Here is a 27983-nt window from a genome sequence, read left to right as displayed (position 1 = left end):
GAAAGACACCATGAGGAAATATTTTCCCAAAATGAATCAGAGAGCGATGAAGGGATATTGTGCGGTGGAATGAGTCGTGAACACAGCGCATCAGCCAACAGCAGATGGAAGAGATTGAGGCTTTGGCTTTTCATAGAGAGAGTGTGTGTGTGAATACGCGTTCCATGAGCTGAATTCTGTGTTGGACATTTCGTATGATGGAACGGGCGATGGAGCATTTGAATGTACAGCTGAATCGACTGACGCGCTCCCTGCGCCGCGCAAGGACCGTGGAACTCCCCGAAGGTGAGACGTCACGCAATACAGTCGATTTACAAACATTTTTCATTTCCGAGGACTACTGAAGTTGTCAAGGAGACCCTTGATACATTGTAATCATCTCGGCTTCCGGGAAGGATACCTGTCCACTGTCATACACGTTCATCCAGCTTTATCCATATATGGTCAATTACTGCTAAATTCTTAACATTTTTGGGGGTGATTCTCACCAAAACACGTCCGGTTAGGTCATATTTGGCACCAAAATCAAACGATAAAGAAAAACATGAATGAGGTGTTGAGGTGCATTAAAAATACAAAAACAATATGCTTACCAAATCATTAAACATCATTATAATTAAACATCAGCATAATATTACAGGAGATTTTTTTCCCTGGTGAATTTGCCAATTATTTTACTTTATGCCACTATAAACTGATAAAGTGCTACATTTTAGTAACATGTATTTAAGGGTTATTTTATCTGTTCGGACACAGAAGATTAAGTTATGATAATAAAATCTATAACAAGCAGTTCTTTATCATCAGTGGACAGTCAAGCACAAGGGTAATGGCTACTACAGTGTCATCTGGGTAACTTTGTTAACTGTTAACCTAGTTGAAAGTTTCACCATATTGATTCAGTATTTCAGTGGCAGGCCTTCTTTTGCCATTCACATGTTATTTTCTTGGTTAACCTCAAATCTGAATATGCATTTAAATTGAAATCACAAAACCATGACAGTATGCCCATAACAATTTACAGTCAGTTGACATACTCTTTGACAATATGTAATTGTAGAAAAAATACTGAGGGAGAGAAAAAAAAAAAAGAAAATAGCATTGTATGATGCTGATCACATGTTGTTTTTATAAACTATTTTTAGTTGTTGAAGGTTGTTTGTTCAGTAAGATAGCTGCCAGAATTTTTGTGGACATAAACAAATTAAAATATTTTCTTGAATTTTAACTTAATCTAAATTATGACACCAATGCAATTTCAAGCAAATTATAAAAATAGGGTGCACAATTGTTTGTGTAAAATTATTTATTTTCTCTTAATGGATGTATGATGGTATTTCTGAAGAAAATTGTTAGAAATGATATAACTAACATTATATTAGGACATGCTATGTATGCTAAATTGTAGAATGACTCTAATGATTGTCTGTAATGCATCTGGAAATTGTACTTTTGACTTTGATTCTCAATTTATTTTCTTTATTGTAATATTGTCGTTTTTGTTTGATCCTGCATACATACTAGCCTGAGATATTTTCCTTTTTCCATTCTCCAAAGCTGTGTTGAAGTTGTTTGAAAGAAAATATGTTTGAAATATGTGCATTTTTTTTCTTCTTATAGACAGTGAAACAGCGGTGTACACCCTCATGCCCATGGTCATGGCTGACCAGCACAGGTAAGTGTCATTGTTACCCTATGAACGCAACTGTAACACAATTCATGACTCAACAAAGGCCAAGAGAAGCACAATAAAAACACAATAACTTGTTTAGTCCCTGTCTAAACAAACCAAAAGGTCAACCACTCCTGCAGTTTTCCCAATACTAACATCTGCTGTTTCCAGTACAGTATGTATGACATAAATTTGACATAAATGGAATCTAAAGAAGAGGATGTCAAACTTAACATCCTCTTTGGGCGGTAGTTGTTTCTTTAAACTTCTGTCTTTTGGGCCACACACATAATTGTAACAATTGCATGTTTATTGCCTATTTATTTATTTATTTATTTATTTATTTTTGGCTCATAGGTCAGTATCTGAATTGCTTTTAAACTCAAAGTTTGATGTCAACTACGCATTCGGACGTGTTAAAAGAAGCCTTCTACACATTGCTGCCAAGTAAGGGTTTTACTCTTTTCACATTATCACAAAATTGCAGAAATTACACAGCCACATTTTTATTGTATTCCCTATTTGCTCTTTTAAATTTTCGAAGCTCTTGATAAAGTGGTTTCCGGTAGTGGTAGTGTTTCCTAAATAAACAGCAAATTGTTTTTATTTTCTGATGACCCAGTTTGAACATCTTCTCTGGATGTTGTTTGCTGTTGTTTCAGTTGTGGATCAGTAGAGTGTCTTGTCCTGCTGTTAAAGCGTGGAGCGAATCCAAACTATCAGGATATCTCCGGCTGCACACCTCTGCATCTGGCTGCAAGAAACGGGTACACATAGGGTTTTAAAAACTGTACAGTACCGCCACCTGCTGGGAGCATAACAAATCACATTTATTAGTCTTTATCCCTCGGGCTTTGTTTAAATAGCCTAAGCTTTTGTGTGCATTGCATTCAAAATGGTAACTGAGAAAGGCATTTATGAATGATCACTCTTCCCATGTTCTTATATTTTCACAGACAGAAGAAGTGTATGGGCAGACTGTTAGAGTACAATGCTGATGTTAATATCTGCAATAATGAAGGTCTCACTGCTGTAAGTATAATGATACAATTGCATGTTTGAGATCGTAATAACAACAACAGTTTTAAAAACAGTTTTTAATATTTTCATATATATATATATATATATATATTAATGTTTTCTCGTGAGACCAGTAGGATTTTGTGAGGCCAGTCGGATCTAGCGAAATCTCATCCAGTGTGTCTCGCGAGATCTCGTGACAATATCCTCATAAAACATTTTGCAGTGTTTACATTAGAGCTGCACGATTAATCCTTAAAATTTCGAGATCTCAATTCAAACACCCACGCGATCATATGTTTCACATCGCGAGTGTCAGTGGAGCGTGAGAAGCATGTTTTGTTGCTGCTCATGTTAATGAATCGGAGGGTCGGGGTAAATGTGAACACAGAAGGAGCAACACAGTCTTGTCAACCACCTTAAAATCATCATTTGTGTTACAGACATTTAAATAACACAAATACTGGGATAAAAGTTTATAGTTTGGGTATAAACACTTATTGTCTACAGTAGCGATCAAAACGAAAGTATCTTAATACTTGTATGTATTGTAACGCTTATCCTCTTCCACCAGAGATTCAATAGTCAAACAAGTCTTAGTGAAGTAAGACTTAGACTCCTTCATTGAACATTTTTTTTGTTTGTTTGTTTAAATGAATATATGTTTTTAAAAGACTTAAGCAATTAACAGTTTGTCAGAACCACTAGTAAATTACATTATTTTGTTTAGTTTTCTAATCTTTTTTTTTCTCCAGAATCATGGTCTCTAATTGATTAAAAACAACTGGGATTCTCAGTTTATTCAGAATCGTGAAGCTCTTGTTTAAATGTTGTTTATTACGGCATATAATGCATTCAAATGGAAGTTTAATATTATAAAGTTCAAAATGCAACTACATGTTTTTGCATTTTGTCTTTTTCAGTTTAATAAAATACTAGTTTCATCATTGAGGATTTCTTAAGAAAAGTTTAAAAATGTCGTCTTGTCTCGTTCTCGTGAACCCAGTCTCGTGTCTTGTCTCGTCTCATGGGATAAGTGTCTCATCACACCCCTAATATATATATACACTCCTGAACAAAATCTTAAGACCAGGGGAAACATTACAAGTATTCGCATTTTGCGCTGGTGGATCGTAACCAGGTTGTAAGTACTGCTTCAAAATGGCAAAAGAAGAAACAGGAGCAAGAGCCAAAAAATAGAGAGCAGGCAATTTATAGAAAACTGAAGAAAACTCAAACAGGCTGTTCATCAGCTGATCAAAAGTTTAAGACCATAGCCTTAAAAAGGTCAAATCTGCGCAAAATATGGCTTTTATGTCATTGTTCTTCAGCCAGTCACACTGTCATGACCTCCTGATGGCACAGGCAAAAGGCTTTCTGTCTTTCAACGTGGCAGGATCATTGAGCTGCAAGTGTAACGCCTCGCACAACGCGCCATCGTTACCGAGATTGGACGCAGTTAAGACAGCCATTTTACATTTCTCAAAAGATCCTGAGAGTTATGGGACAAAAAAGTCAAATGGTAGACCCAAAGAAAATTCACCTGTATTGAGCCGGAGGATCCGACAGGCTGTCCATGAAGACACAGACCGATCCACGAGCCAAATTAAGGCCCTTACTGATGCTGAATGCAGTCCAATAACCATAAGACAACATCTGCAAGAGAAGGGCTTCAAGAACAAAAAACCCTTTGGCCCTTTGTGAGTCCATCTTCACCACATGGACACACATTCCCACCAGCCTCCTGGAAACAGTCAAATCAAGCATGCCAAAATGAATGTTTTAAGTAATCAACAAGAATGGTGGGGCTACTCACTACTGAGTCCTTTTTTTTACACTTTTAGTTCTATTGTGGGGTTTTTTTAGGCAATGGTCTTAAACTTTTGATCAGCTGATGAACAGCCTGTTTGAGTTTTCTTCAGTTTTCTATAAATTGCCTGCTCTCTATTTTTTGGCTCTTGCTCCTGTTTCTTCTTTTGCAATTTTGAAGCAGTACTTACAACCTGGTTACGATCCACCAGCACAAAATGCGAATATTTGTAATGTTTCCCCTGGTCTTAAGATTTTGTTCAGGAGTGTATGTATGTATGTATGTGTATATATATATATATATATATATATATATATATATATAAACAATGAGGCAGAAATGATCGGTTAATTAAAAATAATTATATGGTTTCATTAAATAGCACTGTTAAAATACATAATGTGGGCTAATATGAAATTAACATTACATATTACAAATGCCTGCAAAGGGTGCCAGAGGCCTAATAATTGTTGTTGTTACACTTGGATGATCAAATCCTTGTTTAGTAGTGACCAAACATTTAATTCAAATATCCACTTAATCTTGTGATAGAAATGCTACAGCCTCTATAATTTCTTCAACAAAAACATGTGGACATCACAGCCCTTGCCAAAATTAACCATGGTTTTAGCGTAATAAAACTGCTTAATTTTCTTTTTTGTGTTTTGTGGATGCTTGAGACAATAAAATCAATTAGACAACTGTATTAGGCCTAAGAAAATTATAGTCATAGGTAACTGTCTAGATCTACAACTGTAATACAATTTATAAATAATACAATTTAATTCCAATTAATTATTTTATTATTATTGTTGCTTAGGGGACCAATTTGGCCAGCAGCGGCCCTGTTTACAAGCCACTTAAAACCAAAAGAAAGTGAAGAAAAGAGGGAAAACTCAAATGAACTAAAAACAAACAACTGCTTGATGCTGAATTACCACTAATTTGAAAGTGAAAGTAAAATGTACACAGCACTTTTACCGAAGGAACTTCTTACTTACTAATGATTTATTCTTTATGTCATTCTTTCATGTCATTAGATTCACTGGCTGGCAGTAAATGGAAGGACAGAGCTACTTCATGACCTGGTGCAGCATGTGTCTAATGTGGACGTGGAGGACGCCATGGGTCAGACAGCCTTACATGTGGCCTGCCAGAATGGACACAAGACTGTACAAAAACTGATCTGTCTACATAGCTTGCACACTTACAATTTGTAGTTCTAAACAAGTTATAAACAAGTTATTTTTAGCAGCTCTGTTAAGGTTGATCTGATGTTTTATGTTTCTCACAGACAGTGCAGTGTCTTCTGGACAGTGGAGCGGACATCAACAGGCCCAATGTCTCTGGAGCGACCCCACTCTATTTTGCCTGCAGGTGAGCAGCTAACCATCATCAACCCCAGAACTACCAGCTGCCAACCAAACGTTCAGTGTTTACCATGATTACTGTTTATTTCATACTGGCCTGAACTGGAAAAGTAGCACATATGGTCGACAATTAAAATGTCGCCCCTTAAGAAAATTAACTTCCATTCACTGACTCAATCTGGATGCTTTCTGACCACACAAGAAATATAATTAGGATAATTAGTGGTTTGTACAGATATTTTTTTCCTGTATATAACCTTTTAACACATGGCTTTCTTGTGATTTTGATAAGAATAACAAAGGTTATTCAAGTTTCTATGCCGTAAGGGCAGGCTAACAAGAATGTAGCTTGATGAAGATGTGCCACTGTTGGTATTCTGAGTGTGCCGCTTTGGATACGCTCACATGAGCTTGGTTGCTGAGCAACAGCACTCCATCCGTCTGTTGTTTTGATTACATTTTGCCACTGATATCAGTCCACTCAAGGCTGATGATGATGTGATCAACACTAACATGCCTCACAACAGATAATTAAAACGAGTAATTAAACATACGCTTGATAGGATTTTAATACATGAAATCCGGGCCTGTTCTGACTTGTAATTTCATATCGATTTTGGTGATGATTATGTGTAGTAAAGCAGCCATACACATTTGTTCCGATTCGGGGAATGGCATGGCCATTATTAAGAGTGGACAATCATGGATATTCTTGGGGATGTCTTGGTCTTCTACATTATTTTGCAATGCTGAACTAAGCTGTTTTTGGGTGTCTGTGTTAAAGTAAAATAAATAAATAAATAAATTAATTAATTAATAAAAGTAGCCACTATAGATAAATAACTATAAGAACAATAAAGTGCAGTATGCAAAACTATTTGTGCTACAAACCATGGGCCGGTTGCATAAAAGGTTAATAGTCCTAAAAGTTAGTCAGCAATTTTTTTTCTTCAGACTGGTCATCATTTTTTAAAATTCAGTTATATAACTATATAAGTTCAGTCCAAAAAATAAGGCTGATCACTCTTGGCTAACTATTAGTTGGTCGGACTAATTCTTAAGACACTGTCTTAACACAGAGGCTAAGTGTATGCAACTGGCCCCAGAATGTTTATGATTGCAGTAATGAAAATGATATAAATAGCAGTTTGCCATGTCAGTTGATTAAGGGAAAAAAAAAGGATAACTGAAGAACATTCAGCTATTAAAAGTGGGTTTTGTTGTGAAAACCTGGCAACCCTGCCATAGACTAAAATCAAACAGCTAGGGTGAGAGGAGCTTTGAATGTTGTTGTGGACATTGGGATCTTGTCAAGAAAATTGACAATCACTGATATAAAAAAAAAATGTCAAGTTTGTTAATTGTTAACATGTTTATAACTAGCTACAAGAATAATGTCTCATCCAGGGTGATGATAGGTAACTCTTCATCCACTTTACCTAAGAGTGCATGTTATGCATGCTTGCATACTTACTGGCATTAATCCATTTGATTTGTGCGCTATATTCAAGCCATTTTTAGTTAGTTTTTGGCTTTTTTGCCTTTTTTTTTTAAATAATAAATAGAAACAGTGGAGAGAAACAGGAAGCAACAGGAAAAGGTAAACCATATTGTAAAAGGCCGGGCCTCAAACTAAATTCATTCAAGCCATTTTGATAGTTTTATGTAAGTATCAGAACAAAATTTGTCATCATGTACTTAATATCTTGACTTAGTATCTTGACACCCATTCAAATCTGTCATGTTTGTGATACAGAACTTCTTTGTTTACATGCAGTCAGATGTGAGATCCAAACCTGTTCACGTGGCTGTAAGATGTTGATATTAATGCAATTTACAAGCTTTTGCCATTGTGTTGCAGTCATGGTCAGAGGGACACTGCACAGATACTGCTCCTCAGAGGAGCCAAGTATTTGCCAGACAAGAATGGAGTCACACCGCTTGACCTGTGTGTGCAGGTGAATGCAGCACACCTATACATAGCTATATATATATATATATATATATATATATATATATATATATATATATATATATTCACACACATGCAGGATACTAAAGCTCATGTGTAACTACTTTTAGGGTGGCTATGGCGAAACGTGTGAAATTCTCATTCAGCACCATGGCAGATTGTTTCAGACACTGATACAGATGACCCAGAATGATGACATTAAAGAGAACATGGTACGCCTCTTTTTTTCTTTTTCTTTTTTTTTCCCCCCGATCTGTGTTTCTTAAAGGAGTCCTATTACGCTCTTTTACAAAATCTTGATTTTGTTGTGGGGGTGTACTAGAACACCTCATGCTTGGTGGTTTAAAAAATGTTTTTATAGTTAAGGATTTATTAAGGTATTGTTGATGCTACAGTACTGATGGGTCCTATCGTCAGCCTGTGAGATCGCCCATACATGATATTATCATGCTAATTTATTTAATTATTTACATACTTAGTTTCATTGCCCGAAACCAGCTCCAGCATAAAGCTAAAAGCAGCCTTATGTTTTTAATATGACTTCATTTGTATTTAACGTGACAACAATTGAATAAAAACAGTGTAAGTTACTAATTACAGCTACAGAAAACAAGCAGAGAACATTAATATTATCAAAGAACATCATTACTGATTAGCCTAGCCTAGTCTAGTGTAAGTTTATGCATTTTAAAAAACACTCACGTTATAAGTGAAGCTATCTACACTGTATGATGAATAAATCTCTTACCACACACTGCACACGTCTGCTTGAGTTTATACCAGCCACGCCTCAGCATGTGTTTTGACCCCCTATACAGCACATGTCTACGGCATGTTACGGCTCTGATGCAGCCACTGGAGCAGGTCACGGCCACACTAGTCAATGCTTGTGTTTGTACCAGCCGCACCGTGGCTCGTTGAAGCATCCCAGAAGCAGCTCACTGCGCTGCATCGCTAAAGTTAGGCTAATCCCCCACCTCGTCCCTACCCACCCCCCAACCATTTGAATTTCCGTAGGTGGGATTTATTGTAATGATACTCTAATGAGCTTTGTGACATCACAACACCTAAAAAAAACCCACTGTTGTCCAAACGAGCCATTCGTTGTAGTTCTTGAAAAGGGATTTTTTTAAACACGAAACGTCTCACCCTTTGGAGTGGACTTTGAGATTATTTTTTTTTTTATTATTTTTTTTTTTCCCCATATATACACACCACACACTGACCAAAATTCAGAAAGTGAAAAAGCATTATAGGACCCCTTTAATGAGTTTACTGTATCTACAAAAGTGTATTTTTACATGTTGAATATTATTTTTAAGCTAAGGCAGGTTCTAGAACATGTTTCACAGCAGAGTGACCCCAGCTACCAAAGGATCTTGACCAGCCTGGCTGAGGTTGCCACTACTAACGGACATAAACTGCTGAGGTGTGTCTCAGGATATGTTATCCACCACAATTCTTGAAAAACATTATTATGTAGAACTTCCTTCATGCAAATCTATTTCTCGCTCTTTTTCCATTTAGTTTGTCCAGTAACTTTGAGGTCCAAACAAAGAGTTTACTCCGAATTATCCGGATCTTCTGTCACGTGTTCTGTCTTGGGCCATCCTCCCCAAACAACGGGAATGACATGGGTTACAACGGAAACAAGACACCACGTAACCAGGTGTTTAAGGTCAGTGGCCATTACAGTGCCAGCAAACCTTACTCAAATGGAAATTATAAATGTTCAAAATCAAATACTTGAAGAAAGTGATGTTTCTGTTCATGGCCATAGCCAGAGTTTAAAAATTAGTAAGGTCTGGGGTGGGGTTAAGAACTGTGCTGTATTAACCCCTACAAATACATCTCATTATATACACTAACACTTTAGAAGAGACAGAGATGTAGATGTCTGTGAAAGCTGTTTTGGAGGGATGAGCACTGTTAAATTATACCATATTTATTACATCAAAATTTGTTCATATTTTACTATTTGTTAAGGGTGGATAATTGTATCAGTTGTTTATTAATCATCCAACAATGCATGTTACTGTTATAGTTTTCATTAATAATAATTGCTATATAGATTACTTTGTCTAGTTCTCTTATTAATAGTTTATGAAAATGTAACTACTACACTGAATGGCATTGACTTCTTTATTGCAAATGTTTGCACGGACTATTTTGTTTCATTCTGTAACCTTCTTGTTCTACAGATCTGTGTACTAGTGTTAAATGCCACTGCTTTAGGCAGTGTTGATAATGTTTCTGACAGATAATATCATGATATTTTTTTGCGTTTCCCTTACAGAATGTGCTAGCATGTCAGCAATAACATGTTGATGGCCTTTTTTTGATTACTATCAGCTTAAGTGCCAGCAATGTGGTGTTGCCAGATACTGCTATAAAAACAAATAAGAACTGAAAAATAAATGTAAAAAAAAAAATATTGAACATTCTTACAATATGATGGGAAAAGATATCACTGACCCTAAACTGCAACTTCCCACTTATTAAATTGTCAAAGTAAGTGGAAAAGACAAGCCCAGAAACACATATAATAGCTAGATCTGGCAATACGACTGTGTCCACGCCCTCACTCACAACTCTCTCAAGACTCGTTCACTCCGGCAGCGTCTAGCAGCTATCATTTTCATACCACGGACACTAAACATTCTTGCAAACAGTCTAAACTGAATTACAATGCAGACATTCATATGAGTTTTAAAAAGCATTTTTTTTTCATTCAAAGAACGGATTTTATTTTTGAACATGAAAAAGTCCAGACCTCTGTGACCTCATAGCTGGCTACGGGCCTGGCTCTGTTTCACACAATGTTTAATTCTTGTAGCATACATTGATCGATGGACAATATGACAGATTTGGCACATTACTTTGAAAGCTTAAAAGACTGACATGCATAAAATGATTATTAATATGCTCAGTTGTTTGTGATTGGCTCTAGTTTTTCTTCATATGATGAATAGGACTGGGTTTAAACTGAAAATGAACGTTTAATGCAATTAAAATATAGTTAACTTAGTGCTTAAACTGTCCAGAAATATTTTCCACTCAATGATTGTTTATTTTGGCTACTTAAATGCAGTTATATATAGGTTTAATTGATTTAATTGATAAACTCTGACAATGATATTTATTGTAAAATATTTCATTTATATATTTATTTATTTGCTTGTTTGTTTGTATGTCCTATAAGCAACATTTCAATCACAATGGACAATTTTCAATCAAAATTGTTTTGTTCAGAAGGGTGGATAACGGTGTCATTAAAAATGCTTTAAAAAAATTAAAAGTAAACATTTTAGTGAACTGAACACTAAATTTTACATAACATTTACATACATACATTTACTGTCAAATTAAAAAAAAACTTTAATTGAAAACATAAAACATAAAATGCTGCCTACAGTTTAATACTGGCTTTAGACACACATTTATTTCCAGCACACAGTGCAGTTAAACACAATAACTATTGAGAATGAAAGAAGTGTTTAAAGTTGCATTTTTGAAAGGCTGAAATGCTTATAGTTGAAATAACAGCCATATTTACTAAAACAATTTAAACCAGCTTCCACACAAAGACTTCAGTGAACATATTTAACTGAGTCTGTGTTTTGAAAGAGACTATTTATAAGTACTGATTTGAGAAAAGAAATCAATCCTGCATTGCTGATGTCTTTAAACTGATGTTTTAGCCAAAGATATTACTAAAATATCTGTCTTAATGTTCTCATAGAGGTTACGACACAAGGATTCAAACCAGAGCAAATAAGTCTAATACAATCAGACACATTGTCTGATTGTCAACATATCACATCACCCTAGTGTCCAACACTGCAAAGATGAACACTCAAGGTTCTGTAGAATTGAAAAATCTCTCACAAATGGAAATACCAAAGCTCTCTCCAGTGGTGGATAGTAACGAAGTAGTTTTACTTCGTTACTGTGCTTAAGTACATTTTTCAAGTATCTGTACTTTACTGGAGTAGTTTTATTTTAAGTAACTTTTACTTTTACTTCACTACATTCCAAAGCATAAGATCGTACTTTTTACTTCACTACATTTCATAAAACATATCGTTCCTCCTTGATAAATATTACATGCTCTGAGACGCAGAAGCAGTGTCTTATTCATGAACAAACTGATTATTTTCAACGAACCTGTTAAATCGGTTCGCAAATCGCACCAAACGATTCATTCACGAATTGGGCTGATCCAATTGCAGCTGTTCTCGAGTCGACAACTCACTGATTCAAATGAGCTGTTTAGAGCGAGTCTCCAGTGAACTGAATTCTCAAGTAAGAACCGGGAGATCTTGTGAAAGTAAGTTAGGCTACTAATGTCGAATATTAGGATGAATTATTGTAACTGTCAGTTGTTGTGAACTAAATCTGGTGTCTATTTAAGTCCACTGAAATGCTTGAATGCAGACACATCTACATCAGTGCCTCTAGGTCAAAAAAACAAACATTATATACAACATAACACAGATAAAATAAAATAACTCATGCACGTATATATTCCCCGCTGCTGTAACGTTAGTAGTTTTATAAATAAAAAAAAAGCTACGCATTTAGCCTTGTTTTTATATTGTTTATCAAAGGTATCAATTTTTATATTGTTTGGATCAACTAAAGTTATAGCCAAATAAACAGATATGAATGTTTAACCGTACTGAAAATAAGTAAATATTGTTAGCTGATGCTAACTGTCTAGCTAACAAGCTTGCTGGAGCTAAGTTGAGGTAATTATAAGTCCAAATATTTTTATTTAACCACCTAGACAGATTACACCTGAGGGAAAAATAAAGGATGTGATGTTCAGAACATGGTAACTACAGTTATATCAAAGTGGGAAGTGATGCCCACTGGGGGCATTTGTCCAGGGGTGTTTTTAAACCATAGACAAGGTTTGAGAAAAAAAATATCATAAAAATATAATTATATTTTCATTAAAATGTTCTTCCTAACTTCAGGCCTTATTCTCGTAACGTATAAACTGTGACGTTCTGCTAAACAACAAGCTTTAAAACACTTTTTTTCTTACTGGTGAAAATTAGGTGGTCAAATCTGTTTTCTCTCCGGTACACCGCAGTGTAAGCCTCACAGTGAACATTACTACATCACTCTCGTCAACAAAGTTCATATCAACAACAAAAGTATATCTGGACTCCATATAGGCTAGGCGTTTTGAGCAGTAAGAATATAAAAAAATATATATAAAATATATATAAAATTATTTAAATATATATTGTATATAAAATTGCTGAATCTATCAGTACTTTTTTACTTAAGTGCATAAAAATTGAGTACTGTTGTACTTTCACTTGAGTAAAATTGAAAAAGGAGTACTTTCACTTTTACTGGAGTAATATTTATTTATACGTATCTGTACTTTTACTCAAGTACTTGATTTGTGTACTTCATCCACCACTGGCTCTCTCACAAAGCACAGCCTGCCCTCGTCTTGTACAGCACATCTGTGTTGAAGTGTTGTTGTATTGTGTTGCTGTTTAGCCACTGGAGCTGTTATGGCACTCTCTTGATGAATGGCTGGTCCTCATCTCCACTGAGCTGGATAAGGAGAACACAGACGCAACAACCTCATCCTCAGGAAATGACATTGCGTCACTTTTCCTGAAAAAGCAGGAGGTCGACCCTTCTGTTTCCAGTGAAAATCCCCCTCTGTTGCTGGATGCCAAGTCAGTGATGAAAACGCCTGAGGGATACGCCGACGGTCAGGATGTCATCTCTATGATAGCCAATCGCCTTAGCGCTGTGATCCAGGCTTTTTACATGTGCTGTTCCTGTCAGATGCCACATGGGTAAGGCTGACCTCAGAATTAAAAGTTTCCTTCTACTTCATACAGACAATTTTAGAAACTGAACAGCAGAGAACAACATGAAGTATTCATAGTTATGAGATCATGACAACGGTGCTGGCATTAAGGTCATGGGTTTGATTCCCAAAGGGAACATGCATTGTGAAAAAGTTTATAGCTTGAATGCACTGTAGGCTGCTTTGGATAAAAGCATCGGTAAAAACGTGAACTTCATAAGTGGAGCTAAAAGCTACATAAGTATAGAATGTGACCTCTGTAAAGTTCATGGGAAATACAGGAGAACCAAAATGAGTGTTTTAATAGACGTCCACTCGTGAGCTCATTCGATGTGAGTGTTCATAATGTCTCTTCACCCTGACCTCACTGCCTCTCTAATGATAATGTTATTAGATCATTAAATCACTCTTTAATTATTGCGTAATTTATAGACTGTCGTTGGCAAGTCTGAGACCATGCATACTCTTTTTTTCATTTTCTTCTTTTTTTCTTTTTCTTCTAGCATGACCTCCCCTCGATTCATCGAGTTCGTCTGTAAACATGATGAAGTGCTCAAGTGTTTTGTGACAAGGTAAGTCAAGAGCGTTTAGTAATTTTTTAAAATACGTTCATAAATTGTTACTCATAAAGGTAATAGTTCAATGACAAGCTGCATTAAAATTCTTAAGAAATGTCTACTAAAAATGAGAAAACATCCATGAGAATTTTATACTATTATGAAAATGAGTAATAGTATAATAATAGTTAATAAGAGTTACATTTTCAGGTAGACTATTCCTTTAACCTTACATTACGGCTAGTGGTTTGTATGCATGTGTGCACATATACATGTTTAGGCCTGTACTTTTAAAAATAACACTTTCTCACAATTGCTTGCTTACTGTTCTCAGGAATCCCAAAATCATCTTTAACCACTTCCACTTCCTGCTGGAATGTCCTGAGCTCATGTCTCGCTTCATGCATATTATTAAAGGACAGGTAATCATGACGATAGAATGAAATAGATCTTGGAGCTGATGTATAATTTGCTGATCAGATCCTGATCAGGGTGGGAAATTAACGAACAAAATTAATAAAAAAAAAAAAAGGGGGCAAAAAAATGTCCCTGTCCCAATGTCCCAAACATTAATGGAAAAGATCATTTCTGACCCTGATCTTGATGTAGACTTCACCAGGGCCTCTCAGTTCCCACAGGGCCTGAAAAACATTAGGATTTACAATGCAATCAAAATCGAGCCTATTAAATGCATGTTATTCTCCAGAGTCGAATATTTGTCTTCATAATATTTCATCTAAATGAATTAGAGGTGTAGATTCTGTATATTTGATAAACTACAAATTAACATTACATGAAAATTATCATTTCCAACATCTGTATCTCTCTTCTTAAACTAAAACTGTAGGCATGCTAATAGGATTGCTATGTAATATACTGTCAAAAATATAGTATTTAAGGTATACCCCAACTTTTTTGCACAGCTGTGTTCCCAGATAATTTCCCACCTTAAATAAATAAACAAATATATAATAAATAATACTAACAGTAATATTAATTAATTAACTAATATATTATTCAATATTAATTAACTAATATATATATATATATATATATATATGTATTTTTATTTATTTTTTATTACTTTTATGAATTTATCAATTGTTTTTCATTTGATATAATCACAAAAATCACATCAATTAGAGTGTAAAAACTGTAGACATGCATATATGATTGAATAAATTGCAAACCTCATAAAAGAAAATGGCTCGTATTATATTTAATTTGACCTACTAAAGCTGAAGATCAGTGTCTAAAGATGAAGATCTGTGTTTGTGCCCTAAGGATTCATTTAGGATGCAAGTGCAGTGCAACAGGGCTTAATGAATGTAATCATGTTTTAATGGGTCTTTGTTTACCTCTTCTCCCTAGCCATTTAAGGACAGGTGTGAGTGGTTTTATGAACATCTTCTTGCTGGACAGCCAGACTCTGATATGGTGCACAGGCCAGTTAATGAAAATGATATTCTTCTTGTTCACAGAGGTAGAAAAATTTCTTCATTATCTGTTCAAAAGTTCCTCCATCTTTCAGTTTTCACCTCCTTCATTCAGTTTTTATTGTTGTATTTCAGACTCAATATTCCGAAGCAGCTGTGAGGTTGTGTCCAAATCCTCCAATGAGAAACTCAAGCAAGGCATTGCTGTGCGGTTTCATGGTGAAGAGGGAATGGTAAGATTAAGTTTGACTTGCACTGATTCTATCACAGTAAGTGGTGTTGTTAGCCATAATGCAAAGTGGTTAAAAAAAAAAAAAAAAATACCATGATAAATGCAACAAGATTAATAATAATGCACCAACATGTACCTTTTTTTTTTTTTTTAGTTAATTGTAATTTTATTGATTGCTACAGAATGTAATGAAATTCCTGTTGAAAACTAGCCTGAAGCATGGTTATCTAGTCTTTAGTTCAGATCTGTTTTGATTGTTTGGGAAAGGGTTTGGACACTTGTCAGTCTCTCCGATTGGGAGACAAGCTAAAACCAGAAAAAAAAAAGAAAAAAAAAACTACAGGTTTAGCCTGTTTTTATTCAGTAGGGATATGTTTGTAATTGCTTTAGCGTGTTGCTAAGTTAACAGCATAGCACTATTTTAAGAGGTAGACAACTCTTCCAGGGGGACCACCATAGATATTAGTCCCAACCCTAGTAAAACAAAACTGAACAATCTCATAAAAGTCTTTAAGAGCCCCTCTTTAAAGGGAAGGACATTTTTGAATGAATGTAAATGGAGTTGAGGCTTCAGTATTCTACACAAAATGCTTTTGTGAGGAAGCAGCTTATTGCTAAATGAACTGACATCCTGTCTGCAAGGTAGTTTATGGCACTCATTCTGTAGTATCAGAAACAGTTAGTGATAGTCCCATTAGCCCGAAAGAGATTCTGTCAATGTGGTTTACAAGGCACATTGGATCCAAGTTGACCATTATTCTGTCTTATAACTCTGCCGAGGTTCATATCTCATATAGTAAGCTATCTCTATTAGGATTACTTAAACCCTTTACATCAGCTTACAGACTGTGGCCCTGCTGGAAAAACAGCTAAAACCAGTCTATACTGGTTGGCTGGTCTTAGCTGGTTTAAACTGGTCTCCCAGCCTAACCAGCTAAAGAAGTGGTCGAAAACCTCTCTAAAATCAGCCTGCTAAAGCTGGAAGACCAGCTAAATTAGTATTATTATTTTTTATTTATTTATTTATTTACTTATTTTCTCCCCCCTTTCAGCAGGGATGCAGTTTGTTTGTTTGTTTATTTATTTTGCATTTTATACATGTGCATAATAGGTTTATTATTCTTCTTATTATTATTACACTATAATGCTGTGTTAGGAAGTGATTGGACTATATATAAATTGGACAACATATTTCACTTTTTGTGACTGCCATAATTTATCTACATTTTTTTGGAAAGTTTTTTTTTGTTTGTTTGTTTGTTTGTTTTCCCCTTTTGGGCTTTTGGAGCAAATAGGAGGTCAAAAATCCTATTCGTCATAGTCTCTTGTTCATCACTATAGAGGTTTACAAAGCTATGACAACTTTTGCCCTTGAGAATCATGGAAATGTGAAACTGCCCTTTATAGGCAGGTGTGTTTTATTACGTTTGGGACTAAAATCTAGTTCTCCTACATGTTGTTTGAACATTAATGTGTGTTGGCAGTCTATGTACACATCTACCCTATAATGATAAAAATCCATGCAGTTATTTTTTAATTAATCTGTAAAAAAATATCCCCTTTTTCAAATTGAGGCATTCTCAGGTGCCACACCGACAGAGGCTGCTCCCACGATAGTTGATTGACATGAGTGTCTTACCTCAGACCCGCCTTAAATCAGCTGTATCAGTCCGACCTCCATTGTTTCGATGCCAAAGCAGGGATTTAAGTTAGCTGAAGCAGTGGATTACATTTGTTTGTGAAGGGAATGTGCCTCCTGGATGTAATAAACTTAGCATCTGGTTAAGACATTGTCTTAAGAGCTATTTGACCAGCTAGCTGTTAGCCAAAGGGTAATTAGTCTTATTTTTTGGATTCAACTTAGACTAATCTACATTTTTATGTAACTGAATTTAAATAATGACGACCAGCTTTAAAGAAAAAAAATAGCTGGCTTACTTTTAAGACTAGTCTTAACCTTTTATGCAACTGGCCCCTGATCTGTATAAATGCGTCTATGTTCGCGCAAATAATTCGTGATCCAGTTTCACCTACAGCAGACATGAGTATAAGGTTTTTTTTTTATGAATCTCTGCAATCACCTTTCCTTATAACGTGCTATTTAGCAAGTAAATGCGGCTAAAGTAAACAGGCTCAACACTCCACAGAGAGAAGAAAGGGGCAGGGCAAGTAGAGCTCTTTTGCATTTAAAGGAGCAGTCCATCAGAATGGGTTGATTTTTGCAGACGTCATTTTGACAAGATAAAAATGGTGTTGTTTTAGGGTGCTTTCACACCTAGCACTTTGTTTCAGAACCTGGCATGTTTCCCCCCTTAGCTCGGTATTGGGCATATGTAAACACGGAAATTGTGCTCGGATCCACGCCAAAACAATCGGTCCGGGATCGCCTGAACGAGGTGGTCTCAGCTCGATTGAAAACGAACTCTGGAGCAGTTCGGCTGTAGTGAGAAAGCAGTTCGATCCAACGGACCAATGAACCAGGCTATATCACATTGCATAATTGGTAATTACAGTTCCGTGAACAGCAGTAGCTTTGTTGTTTGCTAATACCTCTTAAAATGAACCTGTGAATGTCTGTGTGTAGGCACGTCCTTGTCATTCAAAATCTAAGCGTGCCTTTTCATTGTATAATGCTGTCTTATTGCTCTCTTTGTAGTAGGCAGTGTTGGGGTAACGCATTACAAGTAACGCAAGTTACATAATAATATTACTTTTTTCAAGTAACTAGTAAAGTAACACATTATTTTTGAATTTCTAAGAAAATATCTGAGTTACTTTTTCAGATAAGTAATGCCAGTTACTTTTTTCCTAATGTTTTGATTGACAAGTCTCCTGTCGGGAAATCGGGAGTAAACATGATGTTACTGTATTCTAGACTAAATGTGAACATGCGTTAATTTAGATTCAGTATTCCTCAAAATGAATAAAAACAGTGAAATGCAAACTCTGAATATGACGCAACCCTGCAATATTTAAATATGGTAAATAAAACAAATATCCTTTATGTATTTAATCCCATTTTATTAACCAGTGTCTTTGCTGCTGACCTTCGATGATGCAGTTCAACCATACTAATAAGCAAAAATTACTTTAGATAAACTAACATTTGTGCTTCATTTTTTTGTATAGCTGAAGAGTGATCTCCTGCATAAATGAACTTTTCTTTCAGCCTGAGGTGAATTCATTTCACTTTTGGTGTAAAAGGGCTTTTACATTAGAATTGTTTTAAATTAAAAAAAAAAAAAAAAAAAAAAAAGCCCTGCCCAGATTTAAAAATTAACGCAAAAGTAACGTAACACATTACTTTCCATAAAAAGTAACTAAGTTACATAATTAGTTACTTTTTCAGGGAGTAACGCAAAATTGTAATGCATTACTTTTAAAAGTATCTTTCCCCAACACTGGTAGTAGGTGTATTTTACAAATGTTTTCCTGACGAATGCTGGACTTCTGCTCAAAATTATACATTAATATAATGACGAAATGCAACAATAATAAAAAAAAAAAAAAAGCTTCTTGTTGTTCCATCCTGACGGATGACAGCTGAGCGAAAATAAACCATGGAACTTTGACCAGTGAGAGGACAGTTTACTCACGCATGACTTGTATTAACGCATTTGGTCCATTTAGAAACTTTGCCATGTGAAATGAACTGCACCAAGAATAAAAACCAACATTGTAATCATTTTAATCCCTGTTTCGGAACAATGCATTCGACCTACAGGTGTGAAAGCACCCTTACCCTACCATTGATAATTTTTAACCAAAGTATGTTATACACTTTTCATTAAGATCCTAAAGAATAATATCAACTTGTGGAAAATGGGCATCCCATGACCCCTTTAATACACAAGATACACATGCATTATAGGAAATTATTATTATTTATTAAAACTCTACTATTCAATAATATACAAGAATATTCACTAACTTGCTTTTTGTCAAGAGTGTACTCGTGATGCTTGTAATAGCTGCATATTATGCATGTATTGTATTTTACAAGATTTTAAAGTATTTATACTGGGATTTTGCTGCAAGGCAGTAGAACTATGATTCATGTCATGATTAACTTTATTCTGTCCTTTTCTCAGGGTCAGGGGGTGGTCAGAGAGTGGTTTGACATTCTTTCCAATGAGATCATCAACCCGGACTATGCACTGTTTACACAATCAGCCGATGGTAAATGAAATCTTATGTAAAATAGGGGTTGGGTGCTGTACCTATCATCTTTTCTTACTGAAATATCACTCTCTTCTGTTGGTGATCTGTCACATTCAGCAATTAATATGGAAATAGAGTCACAGATAAGGACGCAATTCATGTAGCGGCCTATAAGTGGATGTGATATGCATGTTTTCTGGGGAAAAGTTGTGGTCATGCACAAGGAAAAATTTTCTATTGTAGTGTAGCAATGTATGAGACACAACTCACAACTTAAAACTGTTGGGAAATGTTTCACTAGATTTCTCCACCAAAATTCACTGAGCAGAGTAAATGTGTCCATCCCTTTGAAGTCACTTCCTTTCACAGTGTTCACATACTGTAGGTGCGATCACATTCACGCCATTCTGTGGCAAATCTGTGTGACCGATTTGAACCCATTTCTAAATCTGCATGGGGAAATCTTTCACTCTTACTCTTACATGAAGTTCTGTAAATTCCTATTGAAATGACTGGATTTCACACACAAAAGGTCGCTGAACAACAATAAATGTGACCATACCCTTACAATACAAATTATATGCGCAGATTTAATGGGAAAAACGATTTACATTCTATGAAAACAAGTGCAGGAGAGCCCACCATGGAACAACCTTCTTTTATCATGTGAGACGTAGCACTTGCACAGGAAAAAAATTGGATCGGATCTGAGCCAGACAATGGCTTTTCAATTTTTCAGTGTGTGAAGAAGCTCATTGGTCACTGCCAAGGGGAAGCTTGATGTTGGCTGAGGGTCTGCAGGGCTATGATCTCAGCAGGGAGTTGCTTGGACCATTAACGTCCTCCCGCTGAGAGATGTGGACGTTGCCTCTGATTCTTGAATATGTAAATGAAGCTTATGACTAAAAATCAGCAAAGCTTATGATTAAAAATCAGCCTTTAGATAAAACATCTCCTCTGTGTTTTATGCAGAACTAGACAACATTACCCTCTGTTCTCAGATACACTGTGTTTTTTAAATGTTTTTTTTTTATGTTGCATGCTCATGTGTGGATTTTTTTCTTCTTTTTTACAGGTACCACGTTTCAACCCAACAGCAATTCTTCTGTAAACCCAGATCACCTGAACTATTTCCGATTTGCTGGTCAAATCCTGGGTCTGGCTCTCTATCATCGACAGCTGGTGAACATCTACTTCACACGCTCCTTTTACAAGCACATACTGGGTAACCCACTTCGCTCACATAGTGTTTATATCAGAATTCTGTCAGCATTTTTTATTTACATTGAATCTGTTTGTTATACTTCTTTTTGCATGCATTCATACAGATTAGAACTTGTATAGACACACAGTTGATATGTTTTAATTAAGTGAAGTCCATAGAATCGCTGATCATGTTTATAAGCACAAGAATAATGTCACATGTGAATCATAAATTTTCATATTTTATGTCATCATGTTAATACAACTTGATTAAACCAATATTCTGGTAAACACAGTTATTAACAAGAGTGTCTGCAACATGCATCATGTGTAAAAGTGTGTTTTTGTGTGTGATTTTGCAGGCATCCCAGTGAGCTATCAGGATGTGTCGTCCATTGACCCAGAGTATGCTAAAAATCTGCAGTGGATTCTGGACAATGACATCAGTGACCTTGGCCTTGAGCTTACTTTTTCTGTAGAGACAGATGTGTTTGGAACTATGGAAGAGGTCCCTCTCAAACCAGGAGGAACTACCATTCAGGTCACCCAAGACAACAAGGTAATATATAGATGTTCTGTAAGTTGTTGTTGTTGTTGTTGTTGTTGTTGTTTTCAGCAAGTATGCATTACATTGATAAAACTGACAGCAATGATATAGATTATTACACACACAAATCAAATGAAAATAAAAGTTGAAGAAAATGCATTATGATTTCTATAAAATTATTAAGCAGCACAACTGTTTTCAGCACTGATCAGAATAAGAAATGTTTCTTAAGCAGCAAGTCAGCATATTAGAATGATCTCTAAAGGGTCACATGACACTAAAAACTGGAGTAATTATGCTGAAAATTCAATTTTGCATCATAGGAATAATATATATATATATATATATATATATATATATATATATATATATATATATATGTATGTATATATACACACACACATATAATTTAAGAACTGATTTTGGTTCATTAAAATGAGAATCTATTAAAATTGAGAAATAGATTTTTTTTTTTTTTTTTTTTTTAACCCAGCCATAGCATGTTTTGTTGTTTTTAAACACTACAGCCATAGCATGATTAAAAATGTTTTTAAACAAAAAATAAAAGCAATTAAGTGTTTTATTCTAATTAAAATATGAAAATTATAATGATGGGTAATAGATTATGATGGACTTTTAACGACTCTGTCTGTGAAAATGACGGACAGTGTCAGAGTCTAGCGCAACCTCTGAGATGTATATATAATAATTCCATAATTTTTTTAGGAACATTCTAAAATCAAACCATTGGAATCAACTTTTATTATTATTATTATTATTATTTAAATGGATAATATTCATAGCATTGTAAATTTAAAAGTTGTCTCCATCCTCTTTTAAATAACTTTATCATTAAAAAGTTTTATTCATGAAATCAAAAGTACTTTAGAAAAAAATGACCTGTACTTTTCTAGATCATTTAAAAATCATTTACACTCGCATGCGATAAAGAGCTTTTTTTTTTTTTTTTTATTAGGGACATTTGCCCTCATTTTAGTCACTCAGAGTTTAGAGTATAAAGCAGTCTGTCCATGACTGAGAAGAAGTGAATGGTGGGGTTTTTTGTCTGATTTGTCATGTTTCTGTGTGTGTCAGGCAGAGTATGTGCAGCTGGTGACAGAGCTCAGGATGACCCGAGCGATTCAGCCGCAGATCAATGCCTTCCTGCAGGGCTTTCACACTTTCATCCCCCCCTCGCTCATCCAGCTCTTTGATGAATATGAGCTGGTCAGTAGATTCCTCCTCTCATCTCTGCATGAGACTCCTGCTTCTATCTCTTTATATTCTCATGTTGCATTTTTCATTTGGAGTTTCACTGTGCTATTTTCTCTCCTGTGCTCAGTGAGGAAACACACACACACACACACACACACACACAAACAAACACAACAACCATGTTATGTTTCATAATATGGATTATGATGAAAGACCTGCACACCAGTAAAATGAGCAGGAAATAAGCTTACTCAGGGTCAGTCTATACAAGATTATTCCACAACATAAACATAATACTATAACTTGTTTTTGCACAGGTAATGTAGTGAATGCACAAGTAAGAATGTGTAAGTGGTGTTGTAAATATGCCATTGTCGACACGCTGCTTCTATAATAGAGAAAAAAGAACATCTAAATAATGAAGAATTTACTGTATCATTAACTAAAATTTTATTTTCATTGGCTAAAATGATACACTGTGCCATTTCAGTCATTAACTGCAGTTAGTGATTGTCAGACAATGGAATATTGACTACATTTAAAAGACAGAAGACAAAACTATGATTAAAACAAAACAGAAAATAAATAGAAATTGTGTTTTTGTTGAACACAGAAGAAGATATTCTGAAAAATGTTGGTAACTAAACATTTGGTGGTAGCCATTGACTCCCATTGTCATTTTTTTCCATACTATGAAAGTCAATGGCTTTGTCAGTGGCTACCGTTAACCATTTGGTTACCAGTATTCTTCAGAATAAAAAAGAAATAATCGTTTTTCAAGAGAAGAAAGAAACTTGGGTTTGGAATAAGTGAACTGTGATTAAATCATGGCAGAATTTTCATTTTTGGGTAAAATATACCTTCATATAGGTTTTGTTAGTTTTTGCCCAAAATCACAGATGTTTTGGGATTCAGCAGTGTTATGTGTTGCTGTGTATTAATAGTTAACCCCAAAAATAAATTCATGTTTTTATCACATCCATGTAATTCTATTTTTTGTTCTTTCTACTGTGAAAGAGAAGCTTTGCAGAATGTTCACACTACTTTTTTTCCAAGTGGAAGAGACATAAATGAATAAATAGTTTTCTGAAGACAAAAAATAGTTTTGTGATCAATAGTTTTGTCAAAAAACTTTTTACTAATTATTTGCTGGCAAGCTACCTCTTTGCTTATGCACTTAGAACTCGGTGCCGTAAGATGCTTTGCACCAGGTTTGATATCAGCTATGGTGTATTTGAAACAACATATTCAAACATTTTTGGAGAACTGTTTTGCCAGAAACCTGGTATGCATGTTTGATGGCATGGTATGTTTTTATGTTTGTGTGAGCAGGAACTGCTGTTGTCAGGCATGCCTGAAATTGATGTGATGGACTGGAAGAAGAACACAGAGTACACTAGTGGCTACGACCTGCAGGAGCCTGTTATACAGGTACAGTATTCCATCAGCATCAGCATATACAAGACAATTATGCTGCTTCATAGAGACTGGTGCAAATAAACTAATTAATGAATAAAAAAAAATAACAGTGATTTCAAATGTTTACATTATCACAGTATATACATTAATGGTGAGACCACAATAGCTAGTCAGGAAGTTTGTCAGAGATAATATCAGTAGCTTAGCAGAGGGTAAACTGCCTCATGACTGCTGTTTTCACTATAATGGTGATTTAAAAAATATACATGAAAATGTATAGCAGTTGACAAATATTTACCTGGCTGTGATTACAGACTTGTTTGTGTTTTTGTTGCAGTGGTTTTGGGAAGTGGTTGAAAATCTCACTCAAGAAGAAAGAGTCCTTCTCTTACAGTTTGTTACAGGAAGGTATGTATAGTGATTTATTCATGCTGTATTCTGGCACTTTAAATGCATATGCTGTATAAATATTGTCAGAAATTACCTACCTACTGACCATTTATAATTGTATGACACTTGTAGAGTATTGCTTTTATCTTGCATGACTTATGATGACTTATGTTTTATTGGTAGAGTGTACAGACTTTCTTCAAGTGTTCTATTTGTAGGGTACAAAATAGGGTTTAAAAAATGTAAAAGTTAATTTATTCATTCATTAATTCATTCATTTCCTAAAAATGTGTAGATTTTATTTTAATTTATTTTACAGTAAAAACATGCTTCCATACTATCCTGATACCAAGCCGTTTTTTAATTAACTAACGAAAGAAAGAAAGAAAAAGAAAAAAGGAGAGTTTTTTTTTTTTTTTTTTTTTTTTGGATGGAAAAAAATAATTCAGAGAGAATAAATTATTTGTTTGTTTAAAAAATAGTATGTATTTTGTAATAGGGAAATAGGATATTTAAAATTTGCTTTATATATTTGTATATACTTACAAAAATATGGCCGTATTGTCTGGTTTAAATTGTTAAAGATAGCTGAGAAGGTCAAAACCTCTGAGGTTAAACAGGCCAAATGCCAAAATGTAGATACATACATTTGTTTTGTTTAAACCTAGATAATGTGTTTTTGTTACATAACTGATACATAACCAATTATTGTCTGCTCTTTTAAATATTTGTGACCCTGGACCACAAAACCAGTCATAAGTTTTTTTTTTTTTTTTTTTTTTTTTTTTTTTTCTTTAATTGAGCTGAATAAGTAAGGGTTTGGCTATTTAAAAATCTGGAATTAGATCTGGAACTATTTAAAAAGATGCTATTTAAAAATCTGGAATCTGAGGGTGCAAAAAAATCAAAATATTGAGAAAAAAACTTTAAAGTTGTCCAAATTTAGTTCTTAGCAATGCATATTACTAATCAAAAATAAAGTTTTGATATATTTGTGGTAGGAACTTTACAGAATATCTTCATGGAACATGATCTTTATATAATATCCTAATGATTTTTGGCATAAAAGAAAAATCAATCATTTTCACCCATACAATGTATTATTGGCTATTGCTACAAATATACCCGTGCTACATTGGTCACTGCTATGGGGTACATGGGATTTGTACCTCTTATTTTTGTAATACTTTTTATTTTCTTCTAACAGTTCAAGAGTTCCTCATGGAGGATTTGCTTTTCTGATGGGCGGCAGTGGTCTGCAGAAGTTTACTGTCGCCGCTGTGCCCTACACATCAAACCTACTGCCTACCTCTAGTACATGGTGAGAAACATATGGATAGTGTTGTTCCGATAGAAGCACTAGAGGGCAATGTGGCTCTTCTGTTATTTTTTAAAGCTGTAAACACAGAGCTCCTTTAGAACGTAATGATGAAGAATTGGAAGAGTGACAAAGACTAACAAATAGAAAAAAGTGCATGTAATGAAACCGGTTTGACTCTCACAGTGTAGCATGGCTTACCAATCTCTCTCTTCTCCTAGTATTAACATGCTGAAACTCCCAGAATACCCCAGCAAGGACGTCCTGCGTGATCGGTTGCTGGTTGCACTGCATTGTGGGAGTTACGGATACACCATGGCGTGACGCTGGCTTCTGCGTTTGCTGAGAATTCTGCTCAATGGACACACAATGCACATATGGCTCAGTTCAGGGATTCTTCAACACTTCAATTCAAAAGCCTTTACTTTTATTTATTTCTGGCATGAGGAAATTCATGACAAAGACATCGGTGAATAATGACATGAATTAATGATACTTCAGGCACTGAGGATATTTTGCATATGTGAAAAGGATGTCTAGGTCACATTTCACCGTAAATTCAAAATAATTTTTTTATTTTATTTTTTTTTAATCACATGCATTGTGATTTTTTTTTTTTTTTTTTTTTTTTTTTTTTTTTTTTTTTTTTATACTATAAGCAATATTATTGATTAAAATACTTTTAAATTAAAGTACCACAAAATCTAATTTATGATAAAATAGGTTATGCATTTATTTTTAAATTTTTTGGTGAAATATGACTTAGACATGTTCTTCATAGGTTTCTTGTTTCACTCTTATAAATTTGCCAATGACTGAAACCAAATGGCCTGTTACATGCAAAAGTCAGATTTCTTTTACATTAATAAGTGTACTCCAGGCTGTATTATTTTAGTTATTTAATGCTGTTCAACTCACGCCATGCTTGAATTGCATGTGTGTGCAGATGCATGTGAGACAGTAAAATATTTATAGCTTTTATCACAACTGACAACTGTCAACATATTATTGAAGACTATTTTTTTTTTTTTTCTGTTGTGTTGTTGTATTGGTCACTTGTGGCACGCTTTCAGTTAGTGGTCTAGAAAGTTCCTTATTCTTTCATGATTATTGTGCCATAGGCTATATATTTTTACATACTCAAATGTATTTAGTTATATATGGTGTTGTCAGTATATTCCAGAAATTCTTCATTTTATATTTATGTCTAAATTGTTTATGTGCAGTTAAGTTATTGAGTATAAAGTATCAAATAATGTTCTAGGTGTGCCAAATATTCTCACAAACAAATCATATAATTTCCTTATGTAAAACAAGGACATGTCATGAAATGATTTTGAAAAGGGAAGTCATATCATTTTAGGAATGTATCATATCTTTACTATTGGTTGTGGTTAACGTGAAAATGTAGATATATAAATCTATTTATTCTGATTTATTATTATGATTTTGGATTTAAATTTGTTTTTGTACTTGTAATAACAGAATATACTGCACAATCTTTTGGATATTACCCACCGGGGCATCAAAAATATTAAAGTACGCTTTTTATTACAAATGAACTAACAATGTTTCGATGTTAAATTTGTGTTTGTTTAACCATTTTACCACGTTTTCTCAGGTCACAGGCTTTAAGTTTTTAAGGTTCCATTTTTGGAGCAATGAATTTCAGGCTATGCAGCTACACAGAGCATCCAGCATAGTTCCTGTTTAAGTATAAAGCAACCTTTTAAGATGCTAGGTAGTAACTACCCAAGTCAAACAATTCCCAAGATAGAAAGTAATAGCACACCTCACCAATGATTCATGTTCGTAA

The 27983-nt window shown here is 34.7% G+C and overlaps 1 protein-coding gene across 2 annotated transcripts; it reads left to right on the top strand.

The window, feature by feature from the left end:
* Positions 1-27199, top strand: hace1 (HECT domain and ankyrin repeat containing E3 ubiquitin protein ligase 1). 2 transcript variants are annotated; one of them, XM_051131232.1, is made up of 24 exons: positions 1-285; positions 1621-1675; positions 2030-2119; positions 2335-2439; positions 2629-2704; positions 5543-5674; positions 5797-5879; positions 7734-7830; positions 7955-8056; positions 9167-9273; positions 9372-9522; positions 13368-13675; positions 14193-14261; positions 14581-14668; positions 15618-15729; positions 15818-15915; positions 20006-20093; positions 21151-21300; positions 21641-21837; positions 22921-23052; positions 24373-24471; positions 24797-24867; positions 26057-26170; positions 26389-27199. In XM_051131232.1, exons 1-24 carry the CDS (start codon positions 195-197, stop codon positions 26489-26491), a joined length of 2718 nt encoding a protein of 905 aa, XP_050987189.1. In that variant the 5' UTR covers positions 1-194; the 3' UTR covers positions 26492-27199. The 2 variants fall into 2 exon arrangements, with proteins under 2 accessions (XP_050987189.1, XP_050987190.1); XM_051131233.1 differs by lacking the exons at positions 1-285; positions 1621-1675; positions 2030-2119; ... (1 more) ...; positions 2629-2704; positions 5797-5879 and having other exon boundaries at positions 5562-5674.
* Positions 27200-27983: the final 784 nt, after the last annotated feature.

Source organism: Labeo rohita, chromosome 16, assembly GCF_022985175.1.
Source record: "Labeo rohita strain BAU-BD-2019 chromosome 16, IGBB_LRoh.1.0, whole genome shotgun sequence".
NCBI classification, from domain to species: domain Eukaryota; kingdom Metazoa; phylum Chordata; class Actinopteri; order Cypriniformes; family Cyprinidae; genus Labeo; species Labeo rohita.
Note: the sequence above shows the minus strand (reverse complement) of the source record. Positions and strands in the feature narration are given on the sequence as shown.